At 48.0% G+C, this 20235-nt stretch overlaps 1 protein-coding gene across 1 annotated transcript in view; it reads right to left on the bottom strand.

The window, feature by feature from the left end:
* Positions 1–567: 567 nt before the first annotated feature.
* The window catches only part of hcn2b (hyperpolarization activated cyclic nucleotide-gated potassium channel 2b), a 32694-nt gene continuing 13026 nt past the window's right edge, over positions 568–20235 (bottom strand). Inside the window, exons 4-8 of the mRNA XM_012821603.3 lie at positions 16458–16676; positions 7310–7456; positions 6731–6971; positions 3897–4061; positions 568–1622 (exon numbers count right to left, since the gene is read on the bottom strand). Of these exons, the coding sequence (XP_012677057.2) occupies positions 664–1622; positions 3897–4061; positions 6731–6971; positions 7310–7456; positions 16458–16676 (1731 nt within the window). The 3' untranslated portion in view covers positions 568–663. The remainder of the gene's footprint in view (positions 1623–3896; positions 4062–6730; positions 6972–7309; positions 7457–16457; positions 16677–20235) is intronic.

Below are 20235 nucleotides of genomic sequence, written 5' to 3' on the forward strand. Positions count from 1 at the left end.
CTTAAAGGCTACTTAAAAGCATTTTATTTTGGCTCCATCATTTTGCCTTCCTTTGGCCTGAAAAAAATGCTATGGGGTAAGACAAGTTGAAAAGCCATTCTGGTTTGATGAATGCTGATCATCCCGATTGAACCATGTACCCAGATTCAATGACAAATTCCTAAACTAGCTAATGTTACATATTTAATGTGATTTACAGTTTATAGAGAAATAAAGAAATCCATGGTCATCATTATTAACAGCCCAGCTCATGCTAAATTTGCATCATTGAACTGCACATAAGAAATCTGGTACATACTGAAAAGAAGACTACAGCAAACAGCAAAGGAAGCTACTCAAATGGCATAAGGACACACCACCTCTACATTTATGCTTGTGTGTGTGGAAACAGAAACACCTCAGCTTTGTTAATTGTACAGACTTTGCGTGAATTAGTATTGTGTATTGGTATACTAATGCTGTTTGGTCTCCAAGTTCCTCTGCGATTCTCTGGCTGCACTCACACACATTCTCATACATTCTCAAAGAAGAGTCCATGGGTCCCGGGGGTGGGTGGGGTGGGGGGGGTGGGGTGGAGGGTCGGACGAGTTATTAGGAGGGCAGAAAAGCCCCCAAAAAACAATCCCTATTGAAAAGGGATTCTAAAAGGTCTCCCCCTCAAGGTCACAAATTGGAAGATAGCCTAGCTCTGATTTGGTCCGTCTCTGGGATGCTGACTATGGAGTCTTTCTTGGGCAGTCCGGACTCGTACGGGGCGGGCCTGAGCGGGGGGAGGGCGGCCGGCGGGAAGGCTCCCACCGACATCTGGTGGGTCAGAGCCATCCTCTGGGGCAGAGCGCTCCTGAACACCAGGGGTCCGGCCACACCGGCCTGGGCCGGGGCCAGCGGGGGCCCTATGGAGGTGGTGGAGACCCGCGTGGACTGGGGGGGACTGGGGGCCACCTCCGCCGGATGGATGCCCAGGCCGCCGCCGCCGCTGCTGCAGTCATAGGGGAGGGAGAGCTGCGAGGCGGACAGTGCCCGGGCGTCCTGTAGGGAGTGTGTGCTCCGCCGGTGGATGGCGGGCCGATGCGTGGGGCTGGGCACGTGCTGCTGCTGGATCAGCGAGAGCTGCGAGCCTGACGCCGCCCCTCCCATTGGGCTGGAACCGTACTGGAAAGTCCTGCTGCTCGCTGCCAGGGGACTCTGGGAAGGCGAGGTGAAGGCCCCGCCGGAGAGCGCTGGGTTGGTGGCCTGCTGCTGCCCCTGCCCCGCCTGAAGCAGCAAGGCCGACGACACAGGGCTGGGGACGTTCTGCAGGACCTGGAAGCGGCGCACCATGCGGGGGGACTGCAGGGTGCCTGTGCCCACCCGAGGGCTGGCGAACTGGGGGCAGAAGCTCATGGCCACGGCCTGCTGGAGCGTGGCGATGGCGGACGGCTGGGCGGAGGGCGAGGGGTCCCACATGCTCCCGCCCATGGAGGGGGTCATGGACATGGCCCGCGGCCGCTGCAGCTCCACCTGCTTCACCATCTCGCGGTCGTACTTCACGATCTCCTGGATCATCTCGTTCTCCCGGTTGTTGAAGACCCCCGAGTTCAAGTCATGCTGGACTTTGTGCAATAAGACCGAGTTCTTTTTGCCTGTGAATTAAAAACAATTAAAAAAACGGACTGTTAATCCCAGATCTTCTACAATACGGGACACAGACTTTCTAAAAAAGTACAAAAAGATGAATACATGAAAAAGCTGGAAAAGAGTGAGAACACAATGCTGCTGGAACTGGGTTACTATTTGTTCGATACACCATCTGGTACATTTAGACACATCTGCGGTGATGGATCATCATTAACCTGAAGTCTCATCATGGCCACTTTGAGCTCTTCTGACATTAGGGGCTGATATTAAGACAAAGTCATTCTCCTTACGGCAAGTCGAATATTTAAGCCACAAGACCATCTTGAATTTTTAAAGAAATGGCTGAATAATACAGCACGCTCTCCTCTTCTGCCAGGCTCTATGCACCTGACGAGGACAGGCATGTTTGCCCACCTGGAAATCCCTGATTAAATTTACATTCTGAGTTATAAAAAGCACTGGGAGACTCCTCCTGGTGTTTATGCATGGTGGTCCATTATTCATAGGGGTGGACAGGTTCACGTACCCAGACTGCATGTGTGAGAATGCATTTATTTTTGTTGATGTGTTCTGTGTGATTAGCACTCAGATAAGAGCTCACTTCACACACACAGACACGTGCACACACACACACACACACCCCCACACACACAGACAAGTGCACACACACACACACACACACACACACACACACTGAGACACAGCATCCCGTGAGGTGGTGGGGTTGGGAGGTTGAGTGGACTGCTTTGTGCTGAGTCACATTAGCACTGTTAGCGCTACCTCTGCCTCTGCCTCTGCCTCTGCCTCTGCCTCTACCTCTGCCTCTGCCTCTGATGGGAGAAAACAATTTTCCTTGTGCAGATAGCAGGGGCCAAATCTGAGGACCATCTCGAGCTGCCATCTTCCTGGCTCTCCAGTGCGTCAATAATGCTTAGAAGCAACACATCGATAATGGGCATAATTGTTCCTCAATTTAGTCCTCCACCCTTTCTTTCTTGGCTTATTTTGAGTCACAGCTTCACATCTTTGCCAAGAAGCTTCTGTTGTTATTTCTCTTCGGATTTCTTTCATGCACTCTGCACCCACACAGACTAAGTTCTTTCTATGCATTGTTTTGTCTTTGGTGTAGTTATATTTAAAGTCTTGCATCCAGAGTGACTGAGCCAGGCTACAGAGCCAAAATGGCAGACCTAAGGACAATATGAGTGAAGGGGGGGAGAGCCGTAGTGGAGGTGTGAAGCTCTCTAGAGAGCAGTTTCAACAAAGGAGTGGACTTGAATGAAAAGGTCCAAGATGTGGGATATGCCACACACAAAGAAAAAATTCTCTCATTTTACCATTAAAAAAAACCATACAGAGCCTTTATTCAAGTTCGTTGGAGATCCACATTTTAGGATGTCAGAATTGCATATTGGTTATTTTGATGTGAATTATTATTGTATTGTCAATTATTATTCTCTACTGTTTACCATTACCCTAGCCTTTTCAGATAATATGAACCCAATTATCATTGACATCACCTTTCATCCAGTTCATTACATAAACATTGGTTTGTGCTGCGCTGTCTCGTCTAGCTCAAACATCTCCTATCGGGAGGCTGTTCAACAGGGACGTGGACTGCAGTGTTGTGGGTTCGAACACAAACAATGACAGGATCAGAGGCAGCGCGCTCATCATCAGCCCCCCCCAAAAAACCCAGGGAATGAATTGATCTAATGCAGCTGCCATGGCAACCGTGTGCAGGTGGCAGATGCATGCATCATGCTCCTTTGTAAACATCTGGTGTGTCGTGTGGCCGTGTGTGACCTCAGCAGAGCACCGACCTTGTGGGAATGTGAAAGGTGTTTGTGTGTGTGTGTGTGTGTGTGTGTGTGTGTGTGTGTGTGTGTGTGTGTGTGTGTGTGTGTGTGTGTGTGTGTGTGTGTGTGCCGGGCGGGAAGTGGTAGAAGGGGGGTTGCTCTGTTTAGCAAATGATACACTCAGCCAGATGACAGCCATTCCACACACTACCTTGGAGGTGCCATAGTGTAAACAGAGTACAAAGGCAAGCATGTGTTTGCTGCTCTTTCTGGATCTGTTGTCTGAAAATATCCAATTTACCACAGCCTGTGGAAACACTGCATAATAGTCTTTACAGCGCTAACGTATGTTACGCATAACTGCATTGTATTGCTTACGACTATTCCTTATCCCAGTACAGAAGGTCTTCCTGAATGTCCTGAAAAGCCTGTCAGATTAACACTGGGTTAATGGGTTGGGCCTCTGTGACCGGCACGTACCTATTCTGTTGAGCCGGTCGATGGCCACCGTCTCGAAGGCTCGTCTCATCATGGGGTACTCCTCCAGCACCTCGTTGAAGTTGTCCACTGAGAGCGAGTAGAGGCGGCAGTAGGTGTCTGAGCGGACACTCGCAGTTCGTCTCCCGCGGGTCAGCAGGCAGATCTCTATACGAACAAACAAACAAACAAACAAACAAACACTTGAATCCCACTCAGAGAAAGTTTTTCCCCCTAAAAGCAGTGCATGGTCAGAATACCCGATGAGGACCTCTTCTTTGCTCGAAGACTGTTGATGTATAATTTTAGAGACTGTGAGTCTGCCCTCAGGAGTAGCGCTTGGTTAGCCACCGTGTCCTTGGAAGTCCAAATGCATAAACTCAAGCTGCTGATGGTGCTGTTATATGCAGTGTTCTCGCCCCCCAAATGATGGTCTATTTGCCTTCAGAGCAGCCATCAGGCTTTCGCACTCGAGGGAATAAATATAATCAAAGCTTTAACCCGAGTCAAAAAGTCAAGAAGGAACTATTTTTTTGCTATTATAATGCAGCCCATTAACTCCGAATGTTTTTTTTTGTATTGAACTTAGACTTGAGGACTCTGGGAAATTCCAAATATTTTGATGCAAACTGAGTGTGGAATTTCGTACTGAAATGACGAGGAGCATGAATGTGGTTTTTAAAGCGAGTCACCGTCTCTCCCAATACAACTGAATCACTCAACTCTTGATGTATTTCACAATTGAGAGGATGAAAGCAATTGCCTGATGAGATATCATTACACACAATGCTGAGGTTCACTCAGTATGAGTTAGTACCTTTCCGTGTGATTAAGTGTTGTCTTGGTAACCATCACTCCCTTGCATTACTTGCCTCATCTCCCTTAGCAGATGTCTATGTGTCTTCCTCTCTGGCTTTTCGTAAGACGCTCTTAGCTTATTATTTATTGAGTTTGCGGAAATGTCTGTGTGCGCTCTTTATGTTAATTTCTCCAGCAGCTACTATGTATAGCCTTGGGGCACTGAGCAACTAACAGGTGCAGTCAAGTGAATGGGCAATCTCTGCTGGAAGCTGAGCTGTCATGTTGTGTGTGCCGGTTCAGAAGCTACACAAAAATACAGAGAATTTCTATACAGTTTCTACAGTATTCCACTTTAAGATATGCACATGCCAACAGAGTTGTTGATTATTTCATTCAGCTTGGATTTTTTTTGTTATCAATAGGCTCCTGTCATATCTGGACCCTTCAAGTTGAGTGTGTTCAACTGTATCTAGTTATTGCTACAGTGAGATAATGTCATGGGTAATTTTCCTTCACAATCTCGAGATTGCCATTTCATTCAGAGGGCAGAATGAGGGTTCTGTCCTTGGGCATCTTGAGCAGCCGCAAATATCTGATGTGGGATTTACAGTCGGGAAGATTAATGGGCGCCCCTCCTGGCACAGGAAGCATGCCTGCTGGCGTGTCATCGCGACTTAACCCCTGCCCTGACGCGTCTCCCTGACAACAAAGCGCTCTCGATTCTTGTCACAGGATGGAAAACGCAATCCAAGGCATTCCTATATCTAGCCATCCATCCGTCCATCCATCACACACCACCTTTTAAAGCCTGTCTTCACCACTCAGATCCTATTCAGACAAGAGTAGCTACATTAAAATGTACCCAAGCTCACATGCCATTATTTTATTTAACATCACAGCAGGTTAAAGCATGCAGGACTAAATATCACATGCCTGTGTGTATAGGTTTGATCCTGATGGAGTTAGAGGTTGGGGGATGCTGCCACTATCTAAACGACCGGTCTCTGTATAGTGAGACAAAGGGCTGACGCCATGGGATTGGCTGGAGAATTCTGTGGTTGACATTACAAATTGCACTGTCATAGCAGTTCTGCTCCACTAAGTTGCTGTAATTAATTGGCCACATGTTCTGTATGTGCGGCATTCTTCTTCCCCTGCTTGTTGGCGGCTGGCACATTCGCAGCACCACTGAATTCTATTGGTCTATTAAAAAAGAAAAAAAAATGGGGGCGAGGAATCAAACCTCTAGACCTTGCCTCAAGAGTACTGGGAACAGAAAGGAGGGAAAAAATGGCAGCCATTTTCTGGGTCAACAGCGAAAGGTCTCGTCACTCTTGAGGACCATCTGAATGTGGGACAAGAGCCACTAGAGGACCTGTGCACAAGCACATCACCATGAATTTGAATGAAGAAGATTCGGGCTAGTTCTGGCTCACAGGGTCACTGTGGAAAGGAGAACTGAAGCCTCTGAGATTTAGAGTTTCTTGGAGTACTTCAGCCATACCGCCGAGCTCTTGGAATACTTCAGCCATACCGCCGAGCTCTTGGAATACTTCAGCCATACAGCCGAGCTCTTGGAATACTTCAGCCATACAGCCGAGCACTTGGAATACTTCAGCCATACAGTCGAGCACCTGCAGTCAGGCATGAATTATGAAAATAAATGCTTAGAGAGAGAAATGTCTGAGCTCAGTGATCTGTGACGAAAGGTTCACTACAGCCATATTAAAAATCTGGAAACTTCCAAAGATATCCCAGCCTTCCAGTTATTTAAAATGTGTACAATACATTGACAGGTAGTGTCCTACAGTGACAATGTGTTACAGAAGTTAAGCTCTGCTTACGCCATGTATAGTTGTTGTGAAATCTGTACATCCATAGAAATAAAGACTGTATGTAAAGTAGCTCAAAAACGAACAGAATGACCCATTTTAGGGCTTTGCTCCAAGGGGTTAGGACCATTAAGTCTTCGATAGCCCGTGTGAAAACAGGTGACCGACCATATGGATACCGATTTAGGTCTGTCTGAACTCTACCTCCAAAGTAGGAGCCATCGGAGAGCTTCATTCCAATGGTGCCTTTGGTCAAGACGCTGACCACTCCGTGCTGAATGAAGTACATCTTCTTGCCAATGGTGCCCTCGCGGACGACGTAGTCGTGAGGCTGGAAGACCTCAAAGCGCAGCTTTGTCAGCATGGCCGTCACAAAGTTGGGGTCAGCGTTGGCAAACAGAGGCATGGAAGCTACTAGCTTGCGACAGTTGAAGTTGACAATTTCCTGAGAGAGGAGTTAAGCAGAAGTAGAGAATGGTTTTTGGCAGATAGTGATAGAGCATGGAAAAATATTAGTCAAAACAAGTTGGTGTTTCACGACGGATGGTATTGGTTTCCTTTCATAATTATAATGATAATTTAATTGGATTTCATGAAGGTATTTGAGGCTATGTCAGACAAAGCTTTGTTGACTTACAACAGGGTGACAACATTATGAAGTTAAACAATCATATGAGGTCTAATTCACTGAGAGAATATTATATAGTAACTTACAGAATAATTCAATTTCTGTATATTATCATTACAACCCTATAACAAAAGACTAAATATATTCTTTTTTACCTCTCGTAGTGGCTCGTTGAGCTCCTCTAAAATGCTTTCTTCGTCAAACATCTTCCCCTGGTATCTGTGCTCGTAGTAATCGTGGATTTTCTGCCGAAAGTCCGCTGGCAGTTTATGGAAGGACATGTATTGCTCTACTTGCTTGTACTAGAGGAGAAACAATATGGAGAGGGGGGGACAAAAACAGATGGGAGCCTAAGTTTGACATTTTGATGACAGGACAGTTTGTACAGCAACACAGTCATCTCCAACCCATACATTTTACTCCTTCATCAAAGGCGTGAAAGATCAGTCAGCAACACTTGAAATTACACAGGTGGAGGACATGAACAAGTAAAAGTACAGGATCGACCCAACAAAAGATGAAAACCATGAAGCCTTCAACACTGCATGCCATGACTATAAAACCAGATGATAGATTCCTCTAGGCTTCTCTGCAGAATGATGCCGTCTGTATCCAAAACACAAGCTCACTGCAACAACAACAACAACAGCCATTTCTGCCTGTTACCACACAAACCGCCTGTTTTCAGTCTCCTGTGCTCAGGCCACGAGGGGCAAAAGACGTAACTTTGTTATGACAAATACATACATTCGCATACATGTGGAATAAATAATTAATGCAAAAGCCTTGTATTCTTCCACCATTTATGGCTATTTTGAGAGACATCAAAGTGGGCTATTTGTAGTGGAAGAGTTGGGCTCAGTAAAGCCACACAGGGCTTGGTACACACTGTCAGGAGTGAATGATGGAGGACGTCCTCCACCTCGCTGTCTTTTCCTGCTTCATTTCTGCTTTTAACGTCAGGTCGTGTCATGTCGATAAATGGTGAGTTTTGAAGCGCTGGCCTTCTCGAAGATAAACAAAGGCTATTGACTCAATTAGGGTGTTTTCACAGCGCGGGGTGCGTTCTTCACGCTGCCCTGAGACGAAAGAGCGAATCCCTCTGCCCGAGTCCAAACAAAGTGGCGCTGAGGTAGGAGATGCAACCTCACGATCAGTGGCTAAATAAATAATTGCACAGCATGTCAAAGGCTCATCAGACCCGCCTGAAGGACTTCGGGTGTCACGCCGACTGAATAATGGCTTTTACGGTGAAAACGCACCCACCCACCCCACCCACCCATACCCTCCAGACCCCCACCCAACCACCCCCACCCTCCAGACCCCCACCCTGGGGTACTGATGGATGATGCTCAAGCAGTGGTTGTCTCTGGTGGTCTTGTTAGGATGTGGATCTGCCTCCTAATAGGCTCCAGTTTATGACTCATCGACACAGCACAAGCACAAGGGGTTTGTGTGTGTGTGTGTGGGGATGTTTCAATGGCATTATAGGTAATTATACTTCAACCAAACAACTAGTGTACCATAACAACTAACTTCTACCACAGCAATCATCATCTACCATCATATTACCCTGAGGGACATGTTTTTTTTTTTTTTTTTTGTATGCTCTGTGAAGATTCGTTAATGCACACTGACATTCGTCAATCGCAAAGCAAGAAGAGGTCTGAAGTTAAATCGGCCAGGTTTCGAACATCTCTGAGACCTCATCTGTATTAGCACTACTAAAACCCTCCCAAGCTTCACTGTTGTACTAGAGGGTTGTGTTAATAATACTCGATAAAGTAACAACAGTAGATTGAGATTCCAGATATCAGCCTATTATGCAGCAGATAAGGCCAGCACATTTATTCAGCACATCCATTCCAGTCGACTGCTACACAACAAAGACCTCCTGAGAGAGACGTCTCATAATAAAGACCTCCTGAGAGACACGTCTCTTTCATTTGCAGGCAGAGGTGTTATTTGTGAGAGGAAAAGACAAGGAACTGAGTGTACCAGTGATTGGCACAGCTCATGCTCACAGCACATGAGGCTCAAGAAGTGACCTCATCAGCACATGGTCAGGTCAAATGAATAACACTGTGGTCGGCGGACATTCTTCAGAGCACTTCATGGAACACCGATGACCATTGACTCGCACACTTAGAAAATGAATCCCTTCTCCATGAGACCAGGGCCATTATCTGCCCCTGCGGCGAACACAGCCGGAGAGAGCTCAGTGATACAGAATCATTCATGTGGTCAGAGTATGGGTGAACCACTACAAAAGCCCTTCTGCCATATGGTCTTGATAGTATGAATCAAAGTCCTGTCACGTCCCTGTTCGCTTGCCTAGACAGACAGAAAGACAGCTGCTGCCAATCAGTGGGGGAAACCTGGGCAACACATCCCAGCCTGGGTGTTAAAAGAAAAAACACTTTCCTTTTCTCCGTTGGCCCTGCTTTGAGCGTTTTTTCCTTCCGTTCTCAGCATGGCTGTGAGCTTGGTGTCTGTTTATTAGAGGGTCTGGAACAGATCAGGCATGAGAAGGAAGGTGCCATCCAGGCAATCTCCTTTCCATAAATCCCGGTAATTATACTACAAGGCCTTTAATCACACTACAGGGAACGCATCAAGGTAAACAGCCTCGCCAGCCAAAATGAAGGAGAAAGTGTGCGGTGCGTGCAGCTACGTTACTATAACACACGCTGCGCCGTTGTATGTATGCACGCGTGCTGTTTACAGCCCGTTTCATATCCTCGCTCTAGAAACGATCTCCGAGTAAAACAATCATTCAATATTACTGAACATATATACTCAGGGGCGCGACATGCACGGTGTACACACTTTTCATCTACATCACAACCGAGCGTTTCATACAGCATTTAATTAGATTTATGCTCCTGTAGGTGTACAGTTAAGTGATGATTTCTAGATTGGATTGCTTTTCTAATGAAATTGGATCCCCATGATGATACTACTACATTGCCGCTACAACTGCACTAAAATGAGTCATGTGTATCTATTATGCATAGAAACAAGTGCGTGTCACCTAGGGCCAATGTTTGTGATACACTAGTCAGACGCGAACACGGGATGGAGAGAGAAAACAAATGATTGCCTGTAAATGAAAATCCTCATTAAAAATAATTTAATCGAACCCCGGTTCCACATAAGCCGATCCAGATCTTAATCTAATTTAATCTTAATTAATTACAAGTGGATTCGAAAAAACCTTCCGAGAGGTTTTTTAATACCTCTCTGCTTCTCGTTGGTCCTTTTCTCTCTCTCACTCTCTCTCTCTTTTTCTCTCTCTCTCTCTCTCTCTCTTTCTCTGAAGGATGATATGGCTGTCTCATCCTCACGGACGGAAAACAGAGGCTTACATTTAAGTTAAATCAAATACGCTTCATGTGCCCTCCCCACCCGGGCCCTTGAAGCCAGAGACCGGATCTGCCCACTGATCTGAGAGGCGACATACATCAGAGGTGACACTTACATGAAGCCATGGCAAACGAACAAGAACTGATCTCAGAGCTCCTCCTCTGCCACCTCCCATCAAGCGTACACACGGACCTTGCCTTGCCCACTTCATGCTAGCGGCAAAGTCCTTTGAGATAGCTCTGCTGTTTGCCTGACAGAGAGAACGGAGAGTAGATGCCGCTAAGTTTACTCAGTATATTTATTTACACTTCACAACTCTCCCCCCCCCCCCCGTGAGGCAGGCAGGACTCAGGGTTAGGCATGTGTCATGGCTCCCATGGTATAGTCTATCCCCACTGGATGCCATATGCAGAAACTCCAGTGAGGATACAGTAAGTGGCAGATTGCAGAGTTCCCCCGACACACACACACACACACACACACACTCTGGGGGAAAAACCTTTATGTAGCCACTTGGCTTTTTTTTTTCTTTCATTTTCCAGTTTTCATTTTTGCATTTCACAAATAAGTGTAGTCACGTTCCACAACACACAAATGTCCACTGTCAGACCTGGCTTTGTGTTGGCACAGCAGTGCTATATGAATGTCTGGTCTCAGGAGTAGCCAGACATATTTCTGTTCACTTTTCTGCTCTGTTCCGACCATGCATGTTGTTTTCAAGACCATGTGTCATGCATTCCTCTGGGGTCAATAAGAGCGATGAGCACACAGGGATTCCTTATGCTCACGAATCTTCTTGTTCTGTGCTTATTGGTCAATACATGCCATACGCACGTACAATATATACACAAAGAGCTTTTAAGAACACATCACATTTACTGTATACAATTAAGAGTTTTTAAGAATAGGCTGTTCAGAATAGAGCATGTGTCTGCCATTTCTGCTGCTGCTACTGCTGTTGCTACTGCTGCTACTGCTGCTGCTGCTACTTCTGATGTTGCTACTGCTGCTGCTGCTGCTGCTGCTACTACTGATGTTGCTACTGCTACTGCTACTGCTGTTGTGTGTGTTGCTGCTGCTGCTACTAATGTTGCTACTGTGGCTGCTGATGTCTCTGCCGTTCCTGCTCCTCAGTGGTAGCCTGCTGCTCTGGTTCTGTGCTCTGACGTGAGGAGCCTGCTGCTGTGGTTCTGTGCTCTGACGTGAGGAGCCTGCTGCTGTGGTTCTGTGCTCTGACGTGAGGAGCCTGCTGCTGTGGTTCTGTGCTCTGACGTGAGGAGCCGGGGCGTGAGTCAGAGCCTGTCCACAGGCCACAAGTCACTTCTGATAGAGGATCACAGCGGGACACAACGCTACTCATAGCCACAAGGAGTGGGCTGAGGAGACGCACGCGCTGAACTCACAGTCCGGAGAGTTCCCAGCCAGCCAAAGCACACACACACACACAAACACACACACACACACACACACACACACACACACACACACACACACACACACACACACATACACACACACACACACACAAACACACACACACATACACACACACACACACACACACACACACACACACACACACACACACACACACACACATGCAGACCATGCCGTATAGGGCAATAGTTCGGATTTTTTCAAGGACGGAATTGAGTGTCATTGGGGATTCCCTATACCAATTCAATGTTTTTGTTTCCACTCAAACTGCAAGAACAAGAAAGAGAAAATGCAATACCTAGGCTACATTTACAGCTTGCGTAACTCACAAACGACGCATAAGGATTGGTGATAAATGCTACACGCACTGCAAGAGATCAGCAGTCATTGGAATTAAAAATCATAACTCAACACAAAACTTACACAATACCCAAGGCAATCAATATGTGTCATTCAACACAATATATCAAAACAGACATTTATGCCACCTCAACTAATGCAAAGAGGTCAGAGGTCAGATATAGACCTCTAAGCCATAATCTCAAACCCTATGCATCCACACTGGCTGCTCAATGACACACTCATGGCACAGAGGGTAAATATGGATCATCAGCTCAGCAATTCAATTACGCACCGTCCATCCTATGAAATAAGCCCAGTGAAGTGAGACATATTGAGCAGGGCTATATCCTCGAGGTTCTTATATAAAACTATTACTTTCATTGCCTTTTAGAAATCCAATCTGTTCCCCTCAACCAGTGGACTTAGACTTACGAGGCTCATAGAGGTTTTTTTATGGCACAGGAAGCTGGGCCTTCAAGGCAGCGTGGGTTGATACATAGCTGTTACGGCTATCTACCCAACGAGACAGGGAATGGGTGCGTGTGCATGAACTTGTCAAGACTGCTAGCTTCACATATCACAGGAATTTGTTAGGGGACACAAACTCTGTGTCTCACAGCTATACGACGCAAAGGACCTTGTCCCAACACAAGATATCCCATTTCGTGTGCTCACAAGTGTCTCACGTGTCTCAAGTGTCTCATGAGATTTGCAAGAGTGAGGTAGTCCCAAAATGGTTGAGAGATTTGCTATGCCATTCTAAGCATGTCTGTTGTCAGGCTAGACTAAATTAAAGTGAAAATTTCCATTTGAGAATTCACAATACCAACACTAATAATTGACTAAATAATAATAATAATAATAATAATAATAAATAAAAACTAGCTGTGCACATTTACGAGGAGCAGATTAATGGTACCCTGTGAAGCAGAGCGGAGCAACCAAAGTCCTGGAGACCTTTGCCTTCACGCTGGAGTAAAAACATCGTCCTCAGCAGCCAAAGTGCCGTCACATAAAAGCCAATTTCCTCTGTCCATTTTGTCTACCGGGAGCAGTGTCACCTGTCAGGCAACGATGGGGGAAGATGGGGGGCTTGTGAAGGAGGGAGGAAGGGCTCCATCACCTCTGGCAGGACCACACATGCTGTCTCATTATAGAGACAGCTACTAGTCTCGTGGAGGCAGACATACAATGCAAGATACATCCGAAGACAACCGTGGAAGCATTTTGGACGAAATGTGCATGGGAGAGAATGTGGAGTGTGATCAAAACACGCTAAAACCAGACGCACAGCTTGGGAATACAGGGATCAAAGTGACCGACTTGTGCTTTTTGTCAAAACGTAGGGCACATTTTAGGACAAAAGCCAGCCTCATTTCTGACAGTTTCTGACAATAGTCAATCCCACAGCTGCGGTATGTTGTCTGCAGGCTGTGCACTCTGTTATGAAGTGGCGAAATTGCATCTGACCCCGCGACACTAAACTGATCCAGAGTCACCCATTTATGTTGCGGCTTCCATGTCCTGCTGCTAGCACTGACCTGGGCACACATCTCTACTGTAGGAAGAGCACGGCTGCACGGCGCTGGGGAACTGAAGCTTACAGCCTAGCCTCCGGCAACCTTCACAAGTTCTCTGTGTCTCCCGGGTATACTAGAGCCAAGCTTTAATGAAACACCTTGATAGGAACAGATAAATATGTGTAGGTGTGTGCATATTTGTGCGCATGCATGTGTGTGCATCTGTGTTTGTGTGTGTGTGTGTGTGTGTGTGTCTGTGAGTGTGTGATAGATAGCTGTGTCAATAAGCAACAGCACTCTCACTTTGAGCACAAAGGCCCTGACAGACCCCTGTATACATTTTGATAAATCAATGCTTTTCATCGCCAAAACGGTGAGCAGCAAGCTACTGTTCCTCTTTGAAGGTCTGAACTAACTCTGACATTGTTGTTTTAGAACACAATCAGCACGCGTCTACTCGGAAAACAAGCCCGCAATGAACCCCCGCCTAATGTTTCTGTTGTGTCTCGATTTCAAAAGGCTTCTCATCTGTCAGGATCTTTTGCAGATTTGACAAAGCCTACAAACCATCCAGGTCGCCGCTATCGCTGATGTCAGACAGGCTTCGACGTCGGGCCGCCCGCGGCGATGCTCTGCGCGCCGCTTGGCACAGCTTGGCACAGCCCGGCTCTTGGTGATTAATAACGAGAAGCAGCTGGCTCCCGCAGGCCAGAGTGATGAGCACGCCTGACAGGCCCTTTGGTTCTGTGTGTGTGGCATTACATCATTATTTCAGACACGATCAAAAGAAGTGGAGCAGGAGAGAGGGAAGATGTTCGCAGAGAGGAGAGGAGGAGTGGAGGAGGGAGGGAGGGAAGGGAAGGAAGGGAGAGGGGAGTTTTCCGTGCGGCGTGGCAGTCGGACTGACAGAGGACAGGACAGGAGTGTCTCGTTACGGCGTTCGTCTCGTCTCCTCGCGGGGTCAGGAGGGCTCGCGCCATCCCCCCCGGCCCCCCGCACCCCCCGCCATCTGGAATCTCTCGGCTGCCTCTTGTGCTGCTGCTGCTGTGTCGTGAGCTCCTGAAGCCTGCCTGCAACTGGCATCATGGCCGCCTGGTCTGCCTCTGTAAACACGGCAGGTGAAATACGGGCTTGTGCTCTTCACTCCCCCTCCACCAAGAACACACACACACACACACACACGCATACACACATGCACGCACACACCTGGCGTTTCCTAGCTGGCTGCGGTTAGACCATAACTGGTGCCGGACAGTGCTACAAAAACAGGAGCAAGAGAAGCTTTCTCTCAGCCTAACATCTGGGCTTTCAATCTCCTGTCTCCTGCTTAATGTGAAGTGACAGCGAGCCTCCAGGACTGGATAATATTAGCAGGGGGCTATTGCTCTTCCCTAGTCATAAGAAGCACAATCGCTCTAGCGCACGCTTCTCTCCGAGGTCAAACTGTGACCTAGGAAATGAGATGATTATCTCCGTCTCTGTCTCTCTCTATACTCTCTCTCTATCTCTTCTCTACAGAGAATCTCTATAGGAGAGAAAGAGAGAGAAAGAGATGGAGAGAGAGATGAACCTAAAGGGATTTGAGGATCAGCCAAATGGTATGTGACAGGGCAGGGAGTCGCAGGCCCTGTTTACCGCTGTAAACACGAGCCAGATGCTGCAATTAGAGAACAAAGACACAGCAATTACCCAACTAGGTGGTTCTTATGGCACACGGCATGAGGGCACACCAGAGCAGCAGCGCCCAGATGCAGCCGCAGCCCCACACACTCTCTCTCACACACACACACACACACACACACACACACACACACACAGATGCAGCCGCAGCCCCACACACACACTCTCACACACACACACACACACACACACACACACACACACACACACACACACTCACACACACAGAGGCAGCCGCAGCCCCCCCACACACACACACACACACACACACACACACACACACACACACACACACACACACACACACACACACACTCACACACACACACACACACACACACACAGATGCAGCCGCAGCCCTCCCCTGGGATCAAACCGAGAGCTGTCCCGTCAAAGCGTTTCATCTCCAGCGCATGACGAGCGCCTCCGTGAGCGATGAAATGTGGACGTGGCCCATCCACGCGCACACACACACACACAAACACACACACACACACACGTGTGCGGATATGCAAACGCACACACACGCAAGGACGTACACATGGAAGCTCACACAAGCAAGCAAATGCATACACACACACACACACACACACCCATGCACCCACACACGCATTCACACACACATGCACACAAACACAAGAATGCGCACACACACACACACACACACACACACACACACACACACATACATGCATTCACACACACACACACACCCACACACACGTGGGCTATGGGCTTCATCGCCTGTGGGTTGTGCATTGCCTACCTTCTCTTGGTACTGTTGGCACGAGGACTGGATGAGGGCGGTGTCATTGCCGAAGAACTTGGCGTAGCAGGTGGCGCCCACGATCATGCTGAGCACACACACACACACACACACACACACACACACATCCTCACACACACACACACACACACACACACACACACACACACACACACAATCACAAACACTCACCTTCTCTTGGTACTGTCGGCGCGAGGAGTCGAGGGACTGGATGAGGGCGGTGGCGTGGCCGATGAACATGGCGTAGCAGGTGGCCCCCACGATCATGCTGAGCATGGTGAGCCAGATATCAGACATGCTCTCCGGGGCCTGGCGGCCGTAGCCGATACACAACATGTGGCTCATGGCCTTAAACAGGGCGAAGGAGTAGAGCTCAGTCCACGTGTCGTTCTGCAGGAGGGAGAGAGAGAGAGAGAGTGAGAGTGAGAGAGTGAGAGAGAGAGAGAGAGATAGTGAGAGAGAGAGAGAGTGAGAGAGAGAGAGTGAGAGAAAGATAGTGAGAGTGAGAGAGAGAGAAACAGACATCGAGAGAGAGAGAGAGAGTGTGTGAGAGAGAGAGAGATAGTGAGAGTGAGAAACAGACAGAGAGAGAGTAAGAGAGAGAGAGAAACAGACAGAGAGAGAGTGAGAGAGAGAGATAGAGAGAGAGTGAGAGAGAGAGTGAGAAACAGACAGAGAGAGAGTGAGAGAGAGAGAGAGATAGAGAGAGAGACAGAAGAAAGTCAGATGGGGAGACCTCAAGAGAGGATCTAATTATCACATCACAGGTTTCTGGCTCAGCAGAGAGGTCCCTTCAGACAAACCTCTGATGAGGAGGCATTAAGATGTGTATTAGATGTGTGAGTGAGTGTGTGTGTGTGTGTGTGTGTGTGTGTGTGTGTGTGTGTGTGTGTGTGTGTATACAGGCCCAGTCTGCCCTAACACTCTGACACTACCACTGGATTCATTCTAGATGCTCTCCTCTCAGCCTTAAAAAGCAAGCAGTGTCAGCCCAGCCACGCCAGTCTGTTCATTCCGAGGGCACTGATGTCACTTCCCCTCCCAAAACAGCTGTTCTCAGCTCCAGCTGTGGAGGCCTGATAGCATGGCGGCCTGAAGAGGCTCTTATCAGTGCCTCACATCCCCCACCAGCCAGCCTCAACCACCCCCGCACACCCCAACACACACACACACACACACACGTACAGGAGGCGGTTGTTTGGGGAGACTGCCATTTGTATTCAGTGCAGAGCAACAGGCTGAGGTGGCTTCAGCAGAATAAGAAGATAAGTGAGAGGAGCTTATGATTGCCTTCAAATGGAGAAACTGTAAAAGAGAGGGAGGGGGGGGGGATGGAAACAAGACTGGGGAGGAGAGAGGTAATCTGGGGGAGAGGTAGGGGGTAGGGGTGAGATGAGGTGTGTGTGGAGGGTGGGGCGGGAGTGGGGGATCTCAGGCTGGTGGTGTCCTTGTCTGGCTCGGGTTGGTAGCAGGCGGGCATCACCACAGAAGACAAGTGCACTACCATCACCCATCAGCATGCTGGGCACGGCCCACACATGTTTGGTAGGGGCAGCAGCAGCCAGGACAAACAACACACATATTCACACACACACATACACTGAGCACATACACACACACACCAGATATCCACTGAGTTCACACTCACGTGCGCACACCAGACATCCAAGGAGTACACACACACACACCAAACATCCACTGAGTACACACACACACACACACACACACACCAGACATCCACTGAGTACACACACGTGCACACACATAAACAATGACGTACACAACTACAGTTCATACATACACACACACACACACACACACAAATTTACAGACAAGGAAAGATGTTCTTTTTCCTTATGTTTTTGGCTCACTGAGCAACAACATATGTGTGCATAATCACAGTCCACAAACACACACACACACACATTCTAGAAGTCCATGTGTTTTCCACTGAGACCCCTCTTATAAGGCGAGGTGACTCGTCTGCGCAGGGAGAGTGTGGAGTGTGGAGTGTGGCCGCCTTCCCACCTTCCCACTGTGCTGCTGGGCTGATAATTATAAACAAACACAGCGCCTCGGGAAGACAGAAAAAGAAACTTAGCGCCTGAGCGTGTTTAAGCTTTCTTCTTCTCAACTTCTCTCTCTCTTCCTCCACAAAACCACATTCACGCTACATCTCTGCAGAGCTAGCCGTATCAATAAATAAGAGCGCTCGCTAGATAGGCATCTCTGCTGTAAAAACAGCCACCGCTGTGGCGACTTATCTGAAATAACTGCTCACTGAGGCTTACACAAAGCTGTCAAAGCTGTGTTCAGCGGCCATATTTTATCCCTGTGGAAATATGCACATCTCCTCCTGGGACGCTGCAGACTGACAATATTTACGCTCGTTATGCAGAACACACTTATGTATTCATGTATGGAGTCTGAGTCCAATGGACCCGCTCTGTTAAACCGGCACGTCATGACAAACGCCTCTACGCCCACTCGTGCATCTCGATGACTCTTGTCACTGTCAGCCATAACACTGGCTGATAGAGTGAATCTAATTACTTAGATTTGCAAGAGCTTTGGAGATCCGCGAGAGGAAGAAGCACCAGTATAACAGCCAATCCCAATGTACACAACAGAGAGGAAGTCCTTTCTGTCTACGCCCAAGAAAAGATGCTCATTTATGTGCTCCGGTCCATTACTGCTCATTTAGCCTCGAGCGCTACTATGTTCAGGAAGTGTGTACACACAAGTGTTCAGTGGCACAGTGGGACCCCACAGTTATGCTAACAAACTGTAAAAGGATCCGCTCGAACGCTCCTTCCTGTTCTTTTAAGGGAGTGCCAAATGCTGTGTAATCCATTTTAAAAGGCTGGCTGGCGTAAGGGAGAGTTCCAGTAATACAGCATCAAAGATTATGTATCAAAGATGAACAGGCTAGAGGAGGGGAAATGAATGAGAGGACGGGTTTGAATCGTTGCTCTTGCTGTTGCTGTTTCTGCTGCTCCTGAGTGGGCATTTAAAGGTGCAGTCCGTGACTCACCTTCAAATCAAATACAAATCAAATACACTTTTTGTTAAATTCAAAAAAGTCGAGAGGGCTGTCTGTTCAATGTGTGCGATCGAAGAAAAAACCCTCTGATGTTCGTACACCGTCCCGACCCCCTGCCACAGAGCAGAACGGCCCCCGGGGCTCAACATTGAACCGAGCTCGGCGCAGCTAGCGCTTACGCTAATGCTAATGAAGGACTTGCCAGGTGGAGGCCTGATAATGTGAACCAGACCTCAGGGCAGAGGCACAGGGGCAGAGACACAGGGGCAGAGGGGGCTGCTGCTGCTGCTGCTACTGCTGCTGCTGCCGCCGCGAGGAGAGGCTGAAGGGACAAACCTGACCAAGACGGAGGCCGCTGCTCCGACTGTGTTTGTCTCTTTTACAGGGTTAAGTGTGGCGGGGGCCTTGACGTGTGCTTCCCATTAGCCTTCTGTGTCCTGACAGGGCAGCATGCCGCTGCGATGGCTCCAGTAATGGAATAAATAAGTAGAGGAGATTCTAATTAGCGGCAGAGGAAGAGGGATTTCCTGTGGCAATGTGTTTGTGTGTGTGTATGTGTGTGTGTGTGTGTGTCTGTGTGTTTGTGTGTGTGTCTCTTTGTGTGTGTGTGTGTGTCTCTTTGTGTGTGTGTGTGTGTGTGTGTGTTTCAGAGACAGAGAGAGAGAGCGTGTGTGACTCAGCCTGTTTCTGTTTGTATTTGTGTGAGAGGGTTATTTATACCTGTCAGTGTCGGTGCGTGTGTACGTGATAGCATACACATGTGTGACAGGTGTCGGTGTGTGTGTGTGTGTGTGTGTGTGTGTGTGTGTGTACGTGATAGCATACACATGTGTGACAGAGGTGTCTGTGGGTGTGTGAGTGTAAGACAGAGGGACACTGAGAGAGAAACAGAAAAAGAGGTAGTGT

This window comes from Clupea harengus, chromosome 10 (assembly GCF_900700415.2).
Source record: "Clupea harengus chromosome 10, Ch_v2.0.2, whole genome shotgun sequence".
Classification (NCBI taxonomy): Eukaryota; Metazoa; Chordata; class Actinopteri; order Clupeiformes; family Clupeidae; genus Clupea; species Clupea harengus.